At 42.0% G+C, this 20,305-nt stretch overlaps 5 protein-coding genes across 6 annotated transcripts in view; all 5 read right to left on the bottom strand.

The window, feature by feature from the left end:
* LOC142901788 (protocadherin gamma-A11-like) overlaps positions 1–15,873 on the bottom strand; it is a 218,723-nt gene extending 202,850 nt beyond the window's left edge. For both annotated transcript variants that reach the window (XM_076046470.1, XM_076046489.1), the window contains exon 1: positions 13,495–15,873. In XM_076046470.1, the coding sequence (XP_075902585.1) occupies positions 13,495–15,873 (2,379 nt within the window). The remainder of the gene's footprint in view (positions 1–13,494) is intronic.
* On the bottom strand, positions 395–2,880 carry LOC142901688 (protocadherin beta-16-like). The gene has a single exon (XM_076046307.1). The coding sequence runs from the start codon at positions 2,858–2,860 to the stop codon at positions 395–397; it is 2,466 nt and encodes an 821-aa protein (XP_075902422.1). The 5' UTR covers positions 2,861–2,880.
* Positions 4,024–6,836, bottom strand: LOC142901687 (protocadherin beta-15-like). Its single transcript, XM_076046306.1, has 2 exons — positions 4,251–6,836; positions 4,024–4,074 (listed from the first exon to the last, which is right to left on the bottom strand). Exons 1-2 carry the CDS (start codon positions 6,633–6,635, stop codon positions 4,024–4,026), a joined length of 2,436 nt encoding a protein of 811 aa, XP_075902421.1. The 5' UTR covers positions 6,636–6,836.
* LOC142901686 (protocadherin beta-16-like) lies at positions 8,576–11,221 on the bottom strand. Its single transcript, XM_076046305.1, has one exon. It carries the CDS (start codon positions 11,012–11,014, stop codon positions 8,576–8,578), a length of 2,439 nt encoding a protein of 812 aa, XP_075902420.1. The 5' UTR covers positions 11,015–11,221.
* Positions 15,874–15,948: 75 nt separating the features above from the next.
* Positions 15,949–19,188, bottom strand: LOC142901724 (protocadherin beta-16-like). Its single transcript, XM_076046336.1, has 2 exons — positions 16,756–19,188; positions 15,949–15,978 (listed from the first exon to the last, which is right to left on the bottom strand). Exons 1-2 carry the CDS (start codon positions 19,150–19,152, stop codon positions 15,949–15,951), a joined length of 2,427 nt encoding a protein of 808 aa, XP_075902451.1. The 5' UTR covers positions 19,153–19,188.
* Positions 19,189–20,305: the final 1,117 nt, after the last annotated feature.

Below are 20,305 nucleotides of genomic sequence, written 5' to 3'. Positions count from 1 at the left end.
AATATATATTCATAAAATGACGTCTTACTCTTTTAGTGCAGTGTAGTTGCATGTGTGTTGAAAATGTTAAAATAATTAAAAAAAAAAAAAGATATGTGATGAATACCTTTTCTTCAATTTTACAGATGAAGACAACTTCTTAAAAGTATTAAGAAATGCGAGAGACGTTGTTATTTAAAAATTAAAAACATATGTTAAGCAACTTTATTTCCGTGAAGGATTTGTATTATTTTGAAAAATAAATGTCAATTCTAATTAGTCAAAATGTAATTATATTAAATAATACTCATTGTTTATATTACTGTGCCAAAAAATAAGGGATTTTTTTTGGTGTGTGAATTAGGCAAGAAGACTCAAAAAGATTCAAACAAAACACAACTTCTAGGATGTAGGTTTAAAAGGAAACACTGTTAATCTCAGCAGAAAAAGAGTATGTATTCTTGCCTACCTCAGGAGATCCATCACTGTCTCCAAAGACATCAGCAAAGTCTGAAGGACTTTTCCTCAGAGTCTGGTCAGCAGGCAGCGTGTTGTCATTGTAAGACGTCACAAACTTAAAGTCACTGGTGCGAGATCCTGTTGTCAGGTATGTGTCATAGTTGTAAGCACTGCGTAAAGTTCCTGTGCCATCAACGTCTGCGTAATTAGGAGGCAGATATGCACCAGGGATGGCCACTGCTCCATCAAACAACATTCTGGGTTTTCTCCTGCGACAGAACCTCACACCCAGGATGATGATGATGAAGGTCAGAAAGAAAGTGGACACTGACACCAGAGCGATGATCAGATAAGAGGTGAGTTTGGAATTCTTCTCATCAGAGGAAATGTCTTTGAGCTCTGGCACCTCAGCCAAGTTGTCAGAAATGATCAAGTTCATGGAACAGGTGGCAGAGAGAGGAGGCTGTCCGTTATCTTTCACTGCCACAATCAGGTTCTGTTTCATGCTGTCACTCTCAGAAATGTCCCTCTGTGTCCTGATCTCTCCACTGTGGACACCGATAGTGAAAAGTCCCGCATCGGTGGATTGGACTATATGATAGGACAGCCAGGCGTTCTGTCCAGAGTCCGCGTCCACCGCGATCACTTTGGACACCAGAGAGCCTCCGTGCGCAGCTTTGGGCACCAGCTCGGTCATGAAGGAGTTGCCCTCCGGGGCGGGGTACAGGATCTGAGGAGAGTTGTCATTCACATCTGACACGAACACACTGACGCTCACGTTGCTGCTCAGCGGAGGAGAACCGTTGTCTCTGGCCATCACGTGCACCTTCAAACTCCTCAGCTGCTCATAATCAAAGGACCTGACGGCGTGGATCACACCCGTGTCTCCGTTCACGGAGACATAGGAGGACACCGGGGCACCGTTCACCTCACCAGGCAACAGAGAATAAATCACGGTCCCGTTCTGTCTCCAGTCGGGGTCTCGAGCCGTGACGGAACACAAAGTGGAGCCAGGTTTGTTATTTTCACTCACATATGCGCTGTACGACTGTTCCTCAAACACAGGTGGGTTGTCGTTGACGTCAGCGACAGATAAGTGAACAGTTTTAGAGGAGGACAGAGGTGGAGAGCCCTCGTCAGTCGCGGTGATAGTAATGTTGTAATTAGACACCAGTTCACGGTCCAGTTGTCCTGTGGTCACCAGAGAATAATAGTTCTTGATGGAGGGAACCAACTTGAAGGGAACGTTTTGATGAATTGAGCAGCGAACCTGTCTGTTATTCTCAGAGTCTCTATCCTGCACATTAATGATGCCCACCTCTGAACCAGGTGACACGTTCTCAGGTATGGAGTTAGTCAGTGATTTCAGATGAATAACTGGTGCGTTATCGTTGATGTCAGTAATCTCAATTATTAATGTCGCATAAGACGCCAAACCCAGACCATCTTCTGCACTGATCTGCATCTCATATGATGATTCTTTTTCATAATCCAGAGGCGCACTTACTTTAACATCTCCAGTTATTGGGTCTAGAGAAAATTGCTCATTTTCATCAGAAAGATGGTTAAATACATACATAATGTTGCCATTTAAACCTACGTCTGCATCAGTCGCACCGACAGTGATCACAAGTGTATCTAGAGGAGAGTTTTCCGGCAGACTGGCTTTATAGACTGACTGGCTGAACACTGGAACATTATCATTAGCATCCAGCACAGTGACGTGTATGACTACTGTGCCTGATCTCTGAGGGGAGCCTCCATCGACTGCAGTGAGCAACAACATCAGCTCGTTTTTATCCTCTCTGTCTAATTCTTTTTCGAGAACCAATTCGCAATATTTTCTCCCTCCCGCTTGAGCATTCACATTCAATTTAAAATTTTCATTTTTCTGGAGGGTGTAGAGCTGAACTGCATTTTCTCCAATGTCTGCGTCAAGCGCCTCATCTAACGGAAACCGTGCACCTTTATCTGCCGATTCACTGATTTCGAATTTAAGTGACTCCTTCCTAAACTGTGGGGAATTGTCGTTTATATCTTGAATGCGAATATTAATACGGTGCAGTTCTAAAGGATTCTCTAACACAAGCTCTTGCTTTAGAACACACGACAGCTTTTTTGCACAAAGCCCCTCTCTGTCGATCCTTTCTTGAACAATCAAGTCCCCAGTATTTAGGTTTAAACTGCAGTACTTAACAGTATTATCCTCAGTGTCGATACGGGCTTTCCGAGCAGACAGTCTTGCCAAGTCAAGTCCAAGATCCTTCGCGATATTTCCAATTTCAGATCCACGTTTCATCTCCTCTAAGATCGAGTAACTCACGTCTCCGTGGACGGGGCGGAGGACAATGACGATGAACGAAAGGACGAGAATCCGTAAAAGCATGGCCCTCATATTTACACAAAACATAAAAATATACATGAAACTCCACCAAAGCACGAGCGAAAAATACCACAACAGTGTGTCAAAAACCTCCAAAAGGAATGAAACTGTCACAGTGGAGTCCAACGCGAAGCGTGTTTTGCCGAGCGGGAAGCAATCGCAGTCTGGGTGGAGAACAGATTCCAATCCTGTACACTGGTGAACACTGACACCATGAGCATTAATACTGTCATGACAGCGTCATGCTGTAACACGTTTCAATATAACATTATCGAAGCGATAAAAGTGTAAGGATTTTATCCATTGATTAATGATCACGGCAAAGCAGTGCTCTATCAGCAGTAAAATGGAGCAGTGCTATGTGCTCCATTTCATTTTAAAACCATGAAGAACAGAAAATGTAACTTTCAATGTGTTATTGTTTAAGGACAACTTTCTATGTTGTTAGGAAAGACACAATGTGAGAAATGTGCCATCCCGTGAGGAACAGTGACAATTTAATATGCTAAAGAGTTGTGTAAAGTTGAAAAAAAACACTTATGTTTCTGTTGTCATTTTTGTAGATTAAAATACGTTTCTGGTACTGTAAAAAATAATGTCAAATGCCAAAACACTTAAATTACGTATGTTGATAAATGAATAGATAGGAGCAACGTGTGGCATGAATTTACCAAAATTCAGGACCATAGACAGAGTAACATATGTCATGAACTGCTCTAAGACAAATCAGAGCAGACATCAACGTGATTTTGGAAATAAAATATAAATCAACCTCAATGTTTTAGAAAAATACATTTATAATATCCATTAAATTAAAAAAAAGACCTCAGCCTATAGTTGTCAGCCTGATAACCCATGATGACGAAAACATGAAACAACAAGCAACTCTATGAAGTACAAGTGTAAGTGATAAAGTAATGTTAAAAAAAAATGAACAGCAGAAATGTTGTCTGTATATACCCGCTGATTGCTTTACTTTCAATTTGCTTTTGCACATATTTGGATTCTAAAATAAAGTGAAATGGACAATTCACTGATATGTGTAACTATATCAACATAAAACCAAAAGCCAAAATAAATGGAATCAAGCAAAAAAAGTGTCTTCATTATTATGGAAACAAAAGACATATTATATAGTCCAACTACAAGAAGGCAGTGCACCAAAAATCAAAACAAAACATCAAGCCAAACTGTAACTGGGCTCAGTCTTGCCAATCAGACAACAGCTGAACCATCTCAAAAAACCACTGATACTATATCGCACAAGAGAAAAGAAGGAAACAAGCAAGATTATACTCTTGAAGGGGAGTGTGTGTGTGTGTGTGTGTGTGTGTGTGTGTGTGTGTGTGTGTGTGTGTGTGTGTGTGTGTGTGTGTGTGTGTGTGTGTGTGTGGGAGGGGGGGGGCAGGAAAACAGAAAGTGTTCCTACCTCAGGAGAACTATCATTGTCTCCAAACACATCAGCAAAGTCTGAAGGACTTTTCCTCAGAGTCTGGTCAGCAGGCAACGTGTTGTCATTGTAAGATGTCACAAACTTAAAGTCACTGGTCCGAGATCCTGTTGTCAGGTATGTGTCATAGTTGTAAGCACTGCGTAAAGTTCCTGTGCCATCAACGTCTGCGTAATTAGGAGGCAGATATGCACCAGGGATGGCCACTGCTCCATCAAACAACATTCTGGGTTTTCTCCTGCGACAGAACCTCACACCCAGGATGATGATGATGAAGGTCAGAAAGAAAGTGGACACTGACACCAGAGCGATGATCAGATAAGAGGTGAGTTTGGAATTCTTCTCATCAGAGGAAATGTCTTTGAGCTCTGGCACCTCAGCCAAGTTGTCAGAAATGATCAAGTTCATGGAACAGGTGGCAGAGAGAGGAGGCTGTCCGTTATCTTTCACTGCCACAATCAGGTTCTGTTTCATGCTGTCACTCTCAGAAATGTCCCGCTGCGTCCTGATCTCTCCACTGTGGACACCGATAGTGAAAAGTCCCGCATCGGTGGATTGGACTATATGATAGGACAGCCAGGCGTTCTGTCCAGAGTCCGCGTCCACCGCGATCACTTTGGACACCAGAGAGCCTCCGTGCGCAGCTTTGGGCACCAGCTCGGTCATGAAGGAGTTGCCCTCTGGGGCGGGGTACAGGATCTGAGGAGAGTTGTCATTCACATCTGACACGAACACACTGACGCTCACGTTGCTGCTCAGCGGAGGAGAACCGTTGTCTCTGGCCATCACGTGCACCTTCAAACTCCTCAGCTGCTCATAATCAAAGGACCTGACGGCGTGGATCACACCCGTGTCTCCGTTCACGGATACATAGGAGGACACCGGGGCACCGTTCACCTCACCAGGCAACAGAGAATAAATCACAGTCCCGTTCTGTCTCCAGTCGGGGTCTCGAGCCGTGACGGAACACAAAGTGGAGCCAGGTTTGTTATTTTCACTCACATATGCGCTGTACGACTGTTCCTCAAACACAGGTGGGTTGTCGTTGACGTCAGCGACAGATAAGTGAACAGTTTTAGAGGAGGACAGAGGTGGAGAGCCCTCGTCAGTGGCAGTGATAGTAATGTTGTAATCAGACACCAGTTCTCGGTCCAGTTGTCCTGTGGTCACCAGAGAATAATAGTTCTTGATGGAGGGAACCAACTTGAAGGGAACGTTTTGTTGAATTGAGCAGCGAACCTGTCTGTTATTCTCAGAGTCTCTATCCTGCACATTAATGATGCCCACCTCTGAACCAGGTGACACGTTCTCAGGTATTAGATTACTCAGTGATTTCACTTGTATAACCGGCGCGTTGTCATTGACGTCAGTAATCTCAATTATTATCGTCGCACCTGAAGCCAAACCCAGACCATCTTTTGCATTAATCTGCATCTCATATGATGATTCTTTTTCATAGTCCAGGGGCGCAGCCACTTTAACCTCCCCAGTTTTAGGGTCGAGAGAAAATAATTCATTTTCACTTGACACATGACTAAACACATACGTAACGTCGCCATTTAAACCTACGTCTGCATCAGTCGCACTGACAGTGATCACAAGTGTATCTTGCGGAGAGTTTTCCGGCAGACTGGCTTTATAGACTGACTGGCTGAACACTGGGACATTATCATTAGCATCCAGCACAGTGACGTGTATGACTACAGTGCCTGATCTCTGAGGGGAGCCTCCATCGACTGCAGTGAGCAACAACATCATCTCGTTTTTGTCCTCTCTGTCTAATTCCCTTTCAAGTACCAATTCACAATATTTTCGACCACCCGAATTACTATTTACATTCAATTTAAAGTGGTCGTTTTGCTCAATGTTGTAACCTCGAATTCCATTCTCGCCGATGTCTGCATCAAGCGCCTCGTCCAAAAGAAAACGTGACCCTTTGTCTGCCGATTCACTAATTTCAAATTTTTGCGATCCCTCTTTAAACTGTGGTGAATTATCGTTGATATCCTGAATGCTGAGGCTGATTCGATGCAGTTCTAAAGGATTTTCTAACACAAGCTCCTGCTTCAGAACACACGACGCCTTTTTCCCACAAAGCCCTTCCCTGTCAATCCGGTCCTGAACTACCAGGTCTCCTGTATTGAGATTTAAACTGCAGTAAATCAAACCGTTGTCCTCAGAGTCAATGCGGGCCTTCCGAGCAGACAGTCTGGCCAAATCAATTCCGATGTCCTTCGCAATATTCCCAATTACAGATCCACGTTTCATCTCCTCCGGTATCGAGTAGCTCACGTCCCCACAGACTGGGTAGAGAACAATGAGGATGAAGGTAATGCAGCCGGTCACCACAGATTTAAGCCTCATATTTTGGGGGAAATTGGTCGAGTTTGAAAATCAAAAATAATGCAAGGCAATGCAGTTACGAATTCTCGAATCCTCCAAAGGAACCAAACTGCCACAATGGAGTCCTACACTAAGCGTTTGCCTTCCGCAGCACAACAACGGGGTTTGGGTGGAGAAGAGCTTGTGAACTCGTTCACTGGTGCACACTGACACCATGAGTATTTGTGCCGTCATGACATCGTTTAAAAATGATTGTGTTTTTGTTTTGCTTTTTCACAAATTGGTTTTGTTTGTGTTGTTCGCTCTTCTTACGTTCTAAGATGCAATATCAAGTTTTCTCAGGTTAACAATATAATTTAACACATGCAATTGGAAAATGTGACAAAGGTATTATTAATTTTTAAATTATCGTATACATATTGCATGATGGCTTCACATTGCTACAAACAGATCAGACAATGAAGGAAAAAAATCTGCTTCAATCAAAAACAATTTTTTTATTGACATTATCTGACGTTATTGTGCTTCTCATCACACAAATGCTACTGACGCATGAATTTACTAATTTGTTTGTGATGAAACAATAAGCATCCATTTTATTTTTTGTATCGTTTAATATTGAGCTGAAATCATTGTTTTGAAAAAAGACAACTTGACGTTATAAAAATTATTCTAAATACTAATACATCATAAATGATTTATTTATTTATTTTTAATTTATTTAGATTTTTTTTTTTCAACCTGCTTCAGGGGAATAGGGGACATCCAACCAATAACTGGTATCATCATGAAATACATATGGAAGAGTTCCCAAAAGTAAGTTCATTTAATTCAGCAGCAAGGACAAAGAAAAAAATGTTGTTTCTTTTTTTCTCTGTTTTCAATAAATTGGTGTTGACATCAATGAAATTAATGGAAATAAAGTAGTTTAGCTTACGGCATTACATCGGGCATATATGGTAAATTATAGAAAAGCATGGGTAGAGTAATACCTTGCTGGATTAAAGCTATAGATCTTGTACCAAACTGCCAGACATTAATTCATCAATTTTCGGTCTGCAAATCCCATGCACTCATGGTCAAAAATCTATCACAGCTGTCTTGGGCCAATGAAAGAGTGCAATTTATGCGAGGTCACTCAGTGATAAACACACTTTAGCACGATCATCTGCAAAAGTTTTGAATGGCCATTAGCCATTGTGAATGTCTTTAAGGTGAGGGAGGGAGCAAGGGAACCAGGAGATAGCTCTCACAAACTCAGTGAGAACATGCAAACTCATCTCAAAAAGTCAACAGGTCATCAGTTTAACTGGCAGCCTTTTTGTTGTGACCCCAATGCTCCAGTGCAAGTTGTGATCTACATGATGGATGCAATCATTTCTCATGTAAAACAGCAATGGCCAACAATGTAGCTAAAACATGAAGAGTGCTCTCACACTAATACTCTTGGAATGCCATATCCCATTATATTTAAAGCTCTAACCCTTGCAAATGTCTGTGAAGGTTCTCTCCCATCCAGGTCATCTTAGTCTATTCTTCAAGCATTGCAAATGCACATACTGTATTGCCTTTATCTTTTGAATAATTTTATAGAATACAAACAAATAAAAAATTTAACAAATACGACAAATGCGTTTTCAAAATAGAGTGAGAAACATTAATCTAATGAATGATTGAGCGTAAAAGTGTAAACTATTACACTTTGAATATAGTTCTACAAAAAACACCCGAGTCAAAAAAAAGAGGAGGTCAAAAAGCAATCTACCCATAAAAAAGCCAAAAAGCACTGACCTCAGCAGCTGTAAGAAAGCACTGAGTACTTTTGAAAGTGTTTAACATCGACAGGGATTTAAAGTTGGATGTTTTCTGCATTCAAAGATGGTTTGCTGGTTGTAAGCTTTTTTTCAGACCAAAATTGGGTAGAAAACCACAACTTCTACACATTTAAAGCAATGACATAATTATTCATCAACATGGTATAGACACAAATTAAATGTTCCTACCTCAGGAGAACCATCACTGTCTCCAAACACATCAGCAAAGTCTGAAGGACTTTTCCTCAGAGTCTGGTCAGCAGGCAGCGTGTTGTCATTGTAAGACGTCACAAACTTAAAGTCACTGGTGCGAGATCCTGTTGTCAGGTATGTGTCATAGTTGTAAGCACTGCGTAAAGTTCCTGTGCCATCAACGTCTGCGTAATTAGGAGGCAGATATGCACCAGGGATGGCCACTGCTCCATCAAACAACATTCTGGGTTTTCTCCTGCGACAGAACCTCACACCCAGGATGATGATGATGAAGGTCAGAAAGAAAGTGGACACTGACACCAGAGCGATGATCAGATAAGAGGTGAGTTTGGAATTCTTCTCATCAGAGGAAATGTCTTTGAGCTCTGGCACCTCAGCCAAGTTGTCAGAAATGATCAAGTTCATGGAACAGGTGGCAGAGAGAGGAGGCTGTCCGTTATCTTTCACTGCCACAATCAGGTTCTGTTTCATGCTGTCACTCTCAGAAATGTCCCGCTGCGTCCTGATCTCTCCACTGTGGACACCGATAGTGAAAAGTCCCGCATCGGTGGATTGGACTATATGATAGGACAGCCAGGCGTTCTGTCCAGAGTCTGCATCCACCGCGATCACTTTGGACACCAGAGAGCCTCCGTGTGCAGCTTTGGGCACCAGCTCGGTCATGAAGGAGTTGCCCTCCGGGGCGGGGTACAGGATCTGAGGAGAGTTGTCATTCACATCTGACACGAACACACTGACGCTCACGTTGCTGCTCAGCGGAGGAGAACCGTTGTCTCTGGCCATCACGTGCACCTTCAAACTCCTCAGCTGCTCATAATCAAAGGACCTGACGGCGTGGATCACACCCGTGTCTCCGTTCACGGAGACATAGGAGGACACCGGGGCACCGTTCACCTCACCAGGCAACAGAGAATAAATCACGGTCCCGTTCTGTCTCCAGTCGGGGTCTCGAGCCGTGACGGAACACAAAGTGGAGCCAGGTTTGTTATTTTCACTCACATATGCGCTGTATGACTGTTCCTCAAACACAGGTGGGTTGTCGTTGACGTCAGCGACAGATAAGTGAACAGTTTTAGAGGAGGACAGAGGTGGAGAGCCCTCGTCAGTGGCAGTGATAGTAATGTTGTAATCAGACACCAGTTCACGGTCCAGTTGTCCTGTGGTCACCAGAGAATAATAGTTCTTGATGGAGGGAACCAACTTGAAGGGGACGTTTTGCTGAATTGAACAGCGAACCTGTCTGTTATTTTCTGAGTCTCTATCCTGCACATTAATGATGCCCACCTCTGAACCAGGTGACACGTTCTCACAGACTGGGTTTGTCAGTGATTTTAAATAAATGACAGGTGGATTGTCATTGATATCTGTTACATCTATATTTACTGTGCAATATGAGGTCAGACCTGGTCCATCCTTTGCTCTTATTCGTAGTTCTATTGCGCTCTCAGTCTCATAATCTATTGAGCCAACCACTTTAATGTCACCTGTCTTTTGATCAAGTGAGAACAAAGAGACATGGTCACCAACTAAATGATCGAAATTGTACGTGATATCACCATTGGGTCCCACGTCTGCGTCAGTGGCGCTCACTGTAAGAACCACTGTATCAACCGGTGCATTTTCAGCCAGACTGGCTTTATAAACGGCCTGGCTGAACACTGGGGCGTTATCATTAGCATCTAGCACTGTCACATGAATGACTGCGGTACCTGATCTCTGAGGAGAGCCTCCGTCTACCGCACTTAGGACGAGCTTTAGTTCATCCTCATGTTCTCTGTCTAATTCTTTCACCAAAACCATCTCGGGGTACTTTCGTCCACTGGCATCTGTAGCTTCGTTAATCTTAAAATGCTCGTTATCTTGCAAAATGTAGCGCTGCACCGTGTTACCACCAATATCAGCATCATGGGCTTCGGAAAGTGAGAATCGGGCTCCTCTGTCTGCAGATTCTGTTATTTCAAACGAAATCAAGTCCTCACTAAACTGCGGGGCGTTGTCGTTTATATCTTGCACACGGATGGTGACGCGGTGGAGCTCCAGAGGATTTTCCAAAACGAGCTCTTCGTTTAAAACACAAGAAGCCTTCTTACCACACAGAGCCTCCCTGTCGATCCTTTCTGCTACAACCAAATCCGAGGTTCTCAAATTAATATCACAATAACGTTTATCATTCCTGTCTGTGTCAATGCGAGCTTTCCGCGAGGACAGTGCGTCTATTCCAAGGCCAAGATCTTTGCCTATATTCCCAATAACAGATCCGCGTTTCATCTCCTCCTCCACAGAGTAGCTCATGTCCCCATAAGCACAATGCAGGCCGATGAAAAAGAGAATACACCAACAGTAAGATGCGCCTCCAATTTCCTTATTCCTCATTTCAATGCGAGTATTCGTCCTCCCGGAAATGTCCAAAAAAAAAAAGCAAACTGTAGGATCTTCACCGGAACGTTGTTATTTTTCTATTACTTTAACTGACAGGCAAACTGCAGCACAATGGCGCTTTGCTTTTCTAATGAGGGGGCAAAGACGACGGGGCAGGGAGCGTACACTGGTCTTCGTTAGTACACAGCGACACCAAGAGTTCCTTTTTGTTACAGCAATGTGTAGTTCACAATAAATAATATACCATGATGAACGTCTTGCAAAACTACAAGTAACTCTAATTTGAAATACTAAAATGAAATATCAGAACTCATCTCTTGAGGCCCGATATGTTCCGATATGTCTATGTCTAGCAACAGTTTTATTCACACACTTCAAAAAGACACATGATACAACATAAATTAAAGGCCAAAACAATTTTTTGTAACTCCAAGATGTGCTCTATCTTTAATCTTTTTTGGTGTATGTTGGTAATTGTTAGCAAAGTTAAAATCCGCCATATCTGTGACAAAATTACATGACAAAATAAATAAATACTGTTTTGAAAAATAAACAAAAAAGTTGCAAATTTGCTTTCGCCACTTGTCTTTTAAATGCATTGTTGTCAAGAGCACCAAGTTATTTTACGTCTATCAAGTTTAGAGTTTACATTAAAATGATCGAATTTTATATCTAAATTGGGAATATAGATTTTTGTGGGTGAGTTGTGGGCAGTTGTTTTCTCCTGAGACAGAACCTCACACACAGGATGTTGATGATGATAATGATGAAGGCCAGATCGAGTTACGATTACAACAATGAAGCAAAAGACAAACACATAAGTTTTACCTTTTGAATTGGTGTTGAATCTGATATAGACAAAATATTCTGCGGTTTTTAAGGTGTTTATTATTATTATTATTATTATTATTATTATTATTATTATTATTATTATTATTATTATTATTATTATTATTATTATTATCATCACTTTTCATATTTTTCGAATGTTAAGATATCTAAGACATTGAATTACATTGTCTGAAATATAACAAGTTCACTTACTGAGAATATGTATCAGTTAAATCTATGGAATGAAGTAAGCATGATAAAACTACTCTGCTGCTGCATCTGAGACAATGACAGGCCGAATGCATTCCCAGGAGGACTTGTTCAAGCTAAATGTATGATGACACACAAGATTGTATATGTATATAATATAGATTTAAGTTATAGAAAAAAAACAGCAGAGCTCAATTCATCTGATATTTGTTGTGGTCAAAACAATCATCAAAACAGAATTCTAGCAACAACAAAAAAAAAAAAACACCATTGCTACTGAGAAGAGTAATAATGAGATATTAGGCAAAAGTTGAGGAGCAAATACACTACGACTTGCGCAACACAACTACATTATGAAAAATTGTAAAATTTGAATGATGCTGACCATTTTGATAAGGCACATTGTTACAACAAAACAACCCCGTGTGCTGGTGATCAAGGAAACAAGCAAACTATATCACGGCCAGATAATGTAATCATGTGTCAAGGCACGCTGGTGATCAAATCGTTTGTAAAAACGAGCCTTCAAGAGGTGAGCTACAACATTATATATTTTGACAAAAGAAGACCAGGAGATTTATAAGAGCAAATGATAATTTCAAGATTTCTTCAAAATGTTGATATTTAAAAAGGTAAAGAAAAAAAAAAGAATGAAAATCAAAATGCCACATCGTAAAATCTAGTAGAAAATGGTGTAAAGCATCCTTGATGTGAAAGTAACTTGTTAAATCAACACAATGAAGAAAAAAAAACCTCAGGTGGCTGGATTCTAATAAAATCTACTAGCTAATCAAACTTCATTTGACAGTTACGGTCTTCAAAGCAAAAGAAAAAAAGTTCAACTAAGACACTTAAAAAGCTTTTAGTCTTCAAAGAAAACTCAAGCATAACGTGAAGAGAATAGTATCACAGATTTCAGCACCATGGACAGAAGTCAAGCATGCAGATCATCTCATTGGTTCAAAAAGCAAAAAGATACGGTAAACCAGTGAGTAGGATTTAAAGAAAAACATGTTTGCAATGTGTAAAAAAAAATCACTCATCACTAAAAAGTGCTTTCAAACAGTGTTTGTCATGTAAAGCTTTGCTGTAATCTTGAAATATCGCTCTATTGCCAATCTTGTAAAACTCTGTTCCATTATCCCATTATATCCACATATGTGGACACATTCCATCGCATTCAAAAAAACAGCAATTATATTTAGAAGAAAAGCGGCATAAAGTGGATGGATGGATGGATGGATGGATGGATGGATGGATGGATGGATGGATGGATGGAATAATAAGGACAGCAGCAAAGGCTCAAGTCCAATTACACAACCACACACCAAAACCACAAAATTAAAAATCTATGGGGTGAATAGAACATTACTATTATTGTTATTGCTTGATGTCATTGGACAAGGGTTCGGTTATATGAAAAGCAGTCCTACCTCAGGAGATCCATCACTGTCTCCAAAAACATCAGCAAAGTCTGAAGGACTTTTCCTCAGAGTCTGGTCAGCAGGCAGCGTGTTGTCATTGTAAGACGTCACAAACTTAAAGTCACTGGTCCGAGATCCTGTTGTCAGGTATGTGTCATAGTTGTAAGCACTGCGTAAAGTTCCTGTGCCATCAACGTCTGCGTAATTAGGAGGCAGATATGCACCAGGGATGGCCACTGCTCCATCAAACAACATTCTGGGTTTCCTCCTGCGACAGAACCTCACACCCAGGATGATGATGATGAAGGTCAGAAAGAAAGTGGACACTGACACCAGAGCGATGATCAGATAAGAGGTGAGTTTGGAATTCTTCTCATCAGAGGAAATGTCTTTGAGCTCTGGCACCTCAGCCAAGTTGTCAGAAATGATCAAGTTCATGGAACAGGTGGCAGAGAGAGGAGGCTGTCCGTTATCTTTCACTGCCACAATCAGGTTCTGTTTCATGCTGTCACTCTCAGAAATGTCCCGCTGCGTCCTGATCTCTCCACTGTGGACACCGATAGTGAAAAGTCCCGCATCGGTGGATTGGACTATATGATAGGACAGCCAGGCGTTCTGTCCAGAGTCCGCGTCCACCGCGATCACTTTGGACACCAGAGAGCCTCCGTGCGCAGCTTTGGGCACCAGCTCGGTCATGAAGGAGTTGCCCTCTGGGGCGGGGTACAGGATCTGAGGAGAGTTGTCATTCACATCTGACAGGAACACACTGACGCTCACGTTGCTGCTCAACGGAGGAGAACCGTTGTCTCTGGCCATCACGTGCACCTTCAAACTCCTCAGCTGTTCATAATCAAAGGACCTGACGGCGTGGATCACACCCGTGTCTCCGTTCACGGAGACATAGGAGGACACCGGGGCACCGTTCACCTCACCAGGCAACAGAGAATAAATCACGGTCCCGTTCTGTCTCCAGTCGGGGTCTCGAGCCGTGACGGAACATAAAGTGGAGCCAGGTTTATTATTTTCACTCACATATGCGCTGTACGACTGTTCCTCAAACACAGGTGGGTTGTCGTTGACGTCAGCGACAGATAAGTGAACAGTTTTAGAGGAGGACAGAGGTGGAGAGCCCTCGTCAGTGGCAGTGATAGTAATGTTGTAATCAGACACCAGTTCACGGTCCAGTTGTCCTGTGGTCACCAGAGAATAATAGTTCTTGATGGAGGGAACCAACTTGAAGGGAACATTCTGCTGAATTGAACAGCGAACCTGTCTGTTATTGTCTGAATCTCTATCCTGCACATTAATGATGCCCACCTCTGAACCAGGTGACACGTTCTCAGGAATGGGAGTGGTTAATGATTTTAAATATATCACCGGGGCGTTGTCATTAACATCAGTTACATCTATGATTACTTTGGCATAAGATGTTAACCCAAGGCCATCTTTTGCTGTAATGCGCAATTCAAAGGAATGTGCTGTTTCATAGTCGACGTTGGTCTTCAGCGTGACGTCTCCCGTTTTTTGATCAATCATGAACGTTGACTTAATATCATCTGAAATGTGTCCAAAATTATATGTAACGTCTCCATTTAAGCCCTCGTCTGCATCAGTAGCGCTCACAGTAACAACAACTGTGCCAATCGGTGCATTTTCTGGTACGCTGGCTTTATAAATGGCTTGGCTGAAAACCGGGACGTTATCATTAGCATCAAGCACTGTGATGTGAATGACTACAGTTCCAGACCTCTGTGGAGCGCCTCCGTCAAGAGCTGTCAAAACTAGCTTCATTTCCTTTAAGCTTTCTCGGTCGAGCTCTTTGTTGAGGACGAGTTCGACAGAATTAGTGCCAACACCTAAATTAAAATAATCATTCCTCTGCAGATTGTAGGACTGCACGGAGTGTTTGCCCACATCAGCATCATGTGCTTCTTCAATTGGGAAACGAGCGCCCTTATCAGCGGATTCACGAATATCTATAGCAATTAGTTCGTCATTAAATTGTGGAGAGTTGTCGTTAACATCTTGGACATGGAGACTGATTCGGTGTAATTCTAATGGGCCCTCCAACATCAGTTCTTCTCTCAAGATGCAAGCTGCTTTGTCTCCACAAAGGCTCTCTCTGTCAATCCTCTCGGCAACAGTCAGGTCTCCATTTTGAAGATTTAACTCACAATAGCGTCGGTCGCTCCCCTCTGCATCAATTCGGGCCTTCCGAGGAGATAGTCGGCTAATATCCAGACCCAAATCTTTGGCGATGTTCCCGATCACCGAACCACGTTTCAGTTCTTCAGGAAAAGAATAGGTGACATCTCCTTTCGCAAAATAGACACAAAAGAGGAGCAGAGCAAGGGAGCCTTTCAATGCAGCCCCCACTAGGTACATCATTGTACCGATTTAAGAACAATGCTTGGATTATTTGCGGCTAAATTCCTTTGGAAAAATAAAGATTTAGCCAAAACCTTAATCGTCACTGCACTGATGGGTGCAACACTGTGGACATAAGACGTGTTGACGCAAGAGCGGAAGGAAATGCGCAAATTCAAAGAGCTGGTATATTGCGACATCATGAGGGTTTTCTGGAAATAGCATCCCATACAAAGTACAAAATTCTGCAAGCACGGTCATCAGAAATTAGAATACCGATGATGATGATGATGATGATGATGATGATGATAATAATAATAATAATAATAATAATAATAATAATAATAATAATAATAATAATTATAAGAAGAAGAAGAAGAAGAAGAAGAAGAAGAAGAAGAAGAAGAAGAAGAAGAAAAACCTCCATCACAGTAGTATATGTATTTTTAAAGCAAAGCTGGGTCATGTTCAGAAACGCCTCAAAAGGAAATGCTTATCGTCTCTCGTTTCGTTGTTGTAATCGTGTTCAAACACACTGGAATAGGCTACTTTCCTCGCAAGCAAACTAATATTTGATGAATACCGTTTCTTTAACTCCTTACACTATTGAAGAAATCGGAGAGAAACATTGTTAACTGAAAAGTGTCAACATTTTTTGAACGAACTTCATTCCATGGAGCACACGAGGTATGTTAGAAATTGAATCACAACACTGGAAGGAAAACTGCAATACCGTTGAGGTGAATTATTGGATTTTCAGTGCGCTAAAATAGGGGGAGGGTGACAACAGCGTGTATGTAAAATTGTCTAGAAGACCATTAAAACAAAACAACGCCTCCAATATGCAGGTTTAATATTAAACTCTCTTAATAGCAGAAAATTAAGGATGTATTCCGTGCCTACCTCAGGGGAAGCGTCACTGTCTCCAAACACGTCAGCAAAGTCTGAAGGACTTTTCCTCAGAGTCTGGTCAGCAGGCAGCGTGTTGTCATTGTAAGATGTCACAAACTTAAAGTCACTGGTCCGAGATCCTGTTGTCAGGTATGTGTCATAGTTGTAAGCACTGCGTAAAGTTCCTGTGCCATCAACATCTGCGTAATTAGGAGGCAGATATGCACCAGGGATGGCCACTGCTCCATCAAACAACATTCTGGGTTTTCTCCTGCGACAGAACCTCACACCCAGGATGATGATGATGAAGGTCAGAAAGAAAGTGGACACTGACACCAGAGCGATGATCAGATAAGAGGTGAGTTTGGAATTCTTCTCATCAGAGGAAATGTCTTTGAGCTCTGGCACCTCAGCCAAGTTGTCAGAAATGATCAAGTTCATGGAACAGGTGGCAGAGAGAGGAGGCTGTCCGTTATCTTTCACTGCCACAATCAGGTTCTGTTTCATGCTGTCACTCTCAGAAATGTCCCTCTGTGTCCTGATCTCTCCACTGTGGACACCGATAGTGAAAAGTCCCGCATCGGTGGATTGGACTATATGATAGGACAGCCAGGCGTTCTGTCCAGAGTCCGCGTCCACCGCTATCACTTTGGACACCAGAGAGCCTCCGTGTGCAGCTTTGGGCACCAGCTCGGTCATGAAGGAGTTGCCCTCTGGGGCGGGGTACAGGATCTGAGGAGAGTTGTCATTCACATCTGACACGAACACACTGACGCTCACGTTGCTGCTCAGCGGAGGAGAACCGTTGTCTCTGGCCATCACGTGCACCTTCAAACTCCTCAGCTGCTCATAATCAAAGGACCTGACGGCGTGGATCACACCCGTGTCTCCGTTCACGGAGACATAGGAGGACACCGGGGCACCGTTCACCTCACCAGGCAACAGAGAATAAATCACGGTCCCGTTCTGTCTCCAGTCGGGGTCTCGAGCCGTGACGGAACATAAAGTGGAGCCAGGTTTGTTATTTTCACTCACATATGCGCTGTACGACTGTTCCTCAAACACAGGTGGGTTGTCGTTGACGTCAGCGACAGATACGTGAACAGTTTTAGAGGAGGACAGAGGTGGAGAGCCCTCGTCAGTGGCAGTGATAGTAATGTTGTAATCAGACACCAGTTCACGGTCCAGTTGCCCTGTGGTCACCAGAGAATAATAGTTCTTGATGGAGGGAACCAACTTGAAGGGAACGTTTTGCTGAATGGAACAGCGAACCTGTCTGTTATTTTCTGAGTCTCTATCCTGCACATTAATGATGCCCACCTCTGAACCAGGTGACACGTTCTCACAGACTGGGTTTGTCAGTGATTTTAAATAAATGACAGGTGGATTGTCATTGATATCTGTTACATCTATATTTACTGTGCAATATGAGGTCAGACCTGGTCCATCCTTTGCTCTTATTCGTAGTTCTATTGCGCTCTCAGTCTCATAATCTATTGAGCCAACCACTTTAATGTCACCTGTCTTTTGATCAAGTGAGAACAAAGAGACATGGTCACCAACTAAATGATCGAAATTGTACGTGATATCACCATTGGGTCCCACGTCTGCGTCAGTGGCGCTCACTGTAAGAACCACTGTATCAACCGGTGCATTTTCAGCCAGACTGGCTTTATAAACGGCCTGGCTGAACACTGGGGCGTTATCATTAGCATCTAGCACTGTCACATGAATGACTGCGGTACCTGATCTCTGAGGAGAGCCTCCGTCTACAGCACTTAGGACGAGCTTTAGTTCATCCTCATGTTCTCTGTCTAATTCTTTCACCAAAACCATCTCGGGGTACTTTCGTCCACTGGCATCTGTAGCTTCGTTAATCTTAAAATGCTCGTTATCTTGCAAAATGTAGCGCTGCACCGTGTTACCACCAATATCAGCATCATGGGCTTCGGAAAGTGAGAATCGGGCTCCTCTGTCTGCAGATTCTCTTATTTCAAATGAAATCAAGTCCTCACTAAACTGCGGGGCGTTGTCGTTTATATCTTGAACGCGGATGGTGACGCGGTGGAGCTCCAGAGGATTTTCCAAAACGAGCTCTTCGTTTAAAACACAAGACGCCTTCTTACCACACAGAGCCTCCCTGTCGATCCTTTCTGCTACAACCAAATCCGAGGTTCTCAAATTAATATCACAATAACGTTTATCATTCCTGTCTGTGTCAATGCGAGCTTTCCGCGAGGACAGTGCGTCTATTCCAAGGCCAAGATCTTTGCCTATATTCCCAATAACAGATCCGCGTTTCATCTCCTCCTCCACAGAGTAGCTCATGTCCCCATAAGCACAATGCAGGCCGATGAAAAAGAGAATACACCAACAGTAAGATGCGCCTCCAATTTCCTTATTCCTCATTTCAATGCGAGTATTCGTCCTCCCGGAAATGTCCAAAAAAAAAAGGAAACTGTAGGATCTTCACCGGAACGTTTTTTTTTTTTTTCTATTACTTTAACTGACCGGCAAACTGCAGCACAATGGCGCTTTGCTTTTCTAATGAGGGGGCAAAGACGACGGGGCAGGGAGCGTACACTGGTCTTCGTTAGTACACAGCGACACCAAGAGTTCCTTTTTGTTACAGCAATGTGTAGTTCACAATAAATAATATACCATGATGAACGTCTTGCAAAACTACAAGTAACTCTAATTTGAAATACTAAAATGAAATATCAGAACTCATCTCTTGAGGCCCGATATGTTCCGATATGTCTATGTCTAGCAACAGTTTTATTCACACACTTCAAAAAGACACATGATACAAGATAAATTAAAGGCCAAAACAATTATTTGTAACTCCAAGATGTGCTCTATCTTTAATCGTTTTTGGTGTATGTTGGTAATTGTTAGCAAAGTTAAAATCCGCCATATCTGTGACAAAATTACATGACAAAATAAATAAATACTGTTTTGAAAAACAAACAAAAAAGTTGCAAATTTGCTTTCGCCACTTGTCTTTTAAATGCATTGTTGTCAAGAGCACCAAGTTATTTTTACGTCTATCAAGTTTAGAGTTTACATTAAAATGATCGAATTTTATATCTAAATTGGGAATATATATTTTTGTGGGTGAGTTGTGAGCAGTTGTTTACTCCTGAGACAGAACCTCACACACAGGATGATGATGATGATGATAATGATGAAGGCCAGATCGAGTTACGATTACAACAATGAAGCAAAAGACAAACACATAAGTTTTACCTTTTGAAGTGGTGTTGAATCTGATATAGACAAAATATTCTGCGGTTTTTAAGGTGTTTATTATTATTATTATTATTATTATTATTATTATTATTATTATTATTATTATTATTATTATTATCATCACTTTTCATATTTTTCGAATGTTAAGATATCTAAGACATTGAATTACATTGTCTGAAATATAACAAGTTCACTTACTGAGAATATGTATCAGTTAAATCTATGGAATGATGTAAGCATGATAAAACTACTCTGCTGCTGCATCTGAGACAATGACAGGCCGAATGCATTCCCAGGAGGACTTGTTCAA

The sequence above is a fragment of the Nelusetta ayraudi genome, unplaced genomic scaffold (assembly GCF_046127955.1).
Source record: "Nelusetta ayraudi isolate G7.1 ecotype Tasmania unplaced genomic scaffold, CSIRO-AGI_Nayr_v1 ptg000090l, whole genome shotgun sequence".
NCBI classification, from domain to species: domain Eukaryota; kingdom Metazoa; phylum Chordata; class Actinopteri; order Tetraodontiformes; family Monacanthidae; genus Nelusetta; species Nelusetta ayraudi.
This window is presented reverse-complemented; position numbering and strand designations above follow the sequence as displayed.

Bases quoted from the DNA above. Each gene is read 5' to 3' on its own strand.
- LOC142901688 (XM_076046307.1), bottom strand. From the start codon at position 2,860: ATGTATATTTTTATGTTTTGTGTAAATATGAGGGCCATGCTTTTACGG.
- LOC142901687 (XM_076046306.1), bottom strand. From the start codon at position 6,635: ATGAGGCTTAAATCTGTGGTGACCGGCTGCATTACCTTCATCCTCATT. The intron at 4,075-4,250 runs GTAGGAACACTT...TGTGCGATATAG, and splicing joins ACAATGATAGTTCTCCTGAG to TATCAGTGGTTTTTTGAGAT.
- LOC142901686 (XM_076046305.1), bottom strand. From the start codon at position 11,014: ATGAGGAATAAGGAAATTGGAGGCGCATCTTACTGTTGGTGTATTCTC.
- LOC142901724 (XM_076046336.1), bottom strand. From the start codon at position 19,152: ATGAGGAATAAGGAAATTGGAGGCGCATCTTACTGTTGGTGTATTCTC. The intron at 15,979-16,755 runs GTAGGCACGGAA...TTATGTCCACAG, and splicing joins ACAGTGACGCTTCCCCTGAG to TGTTGCACCCATCAGTGCAG.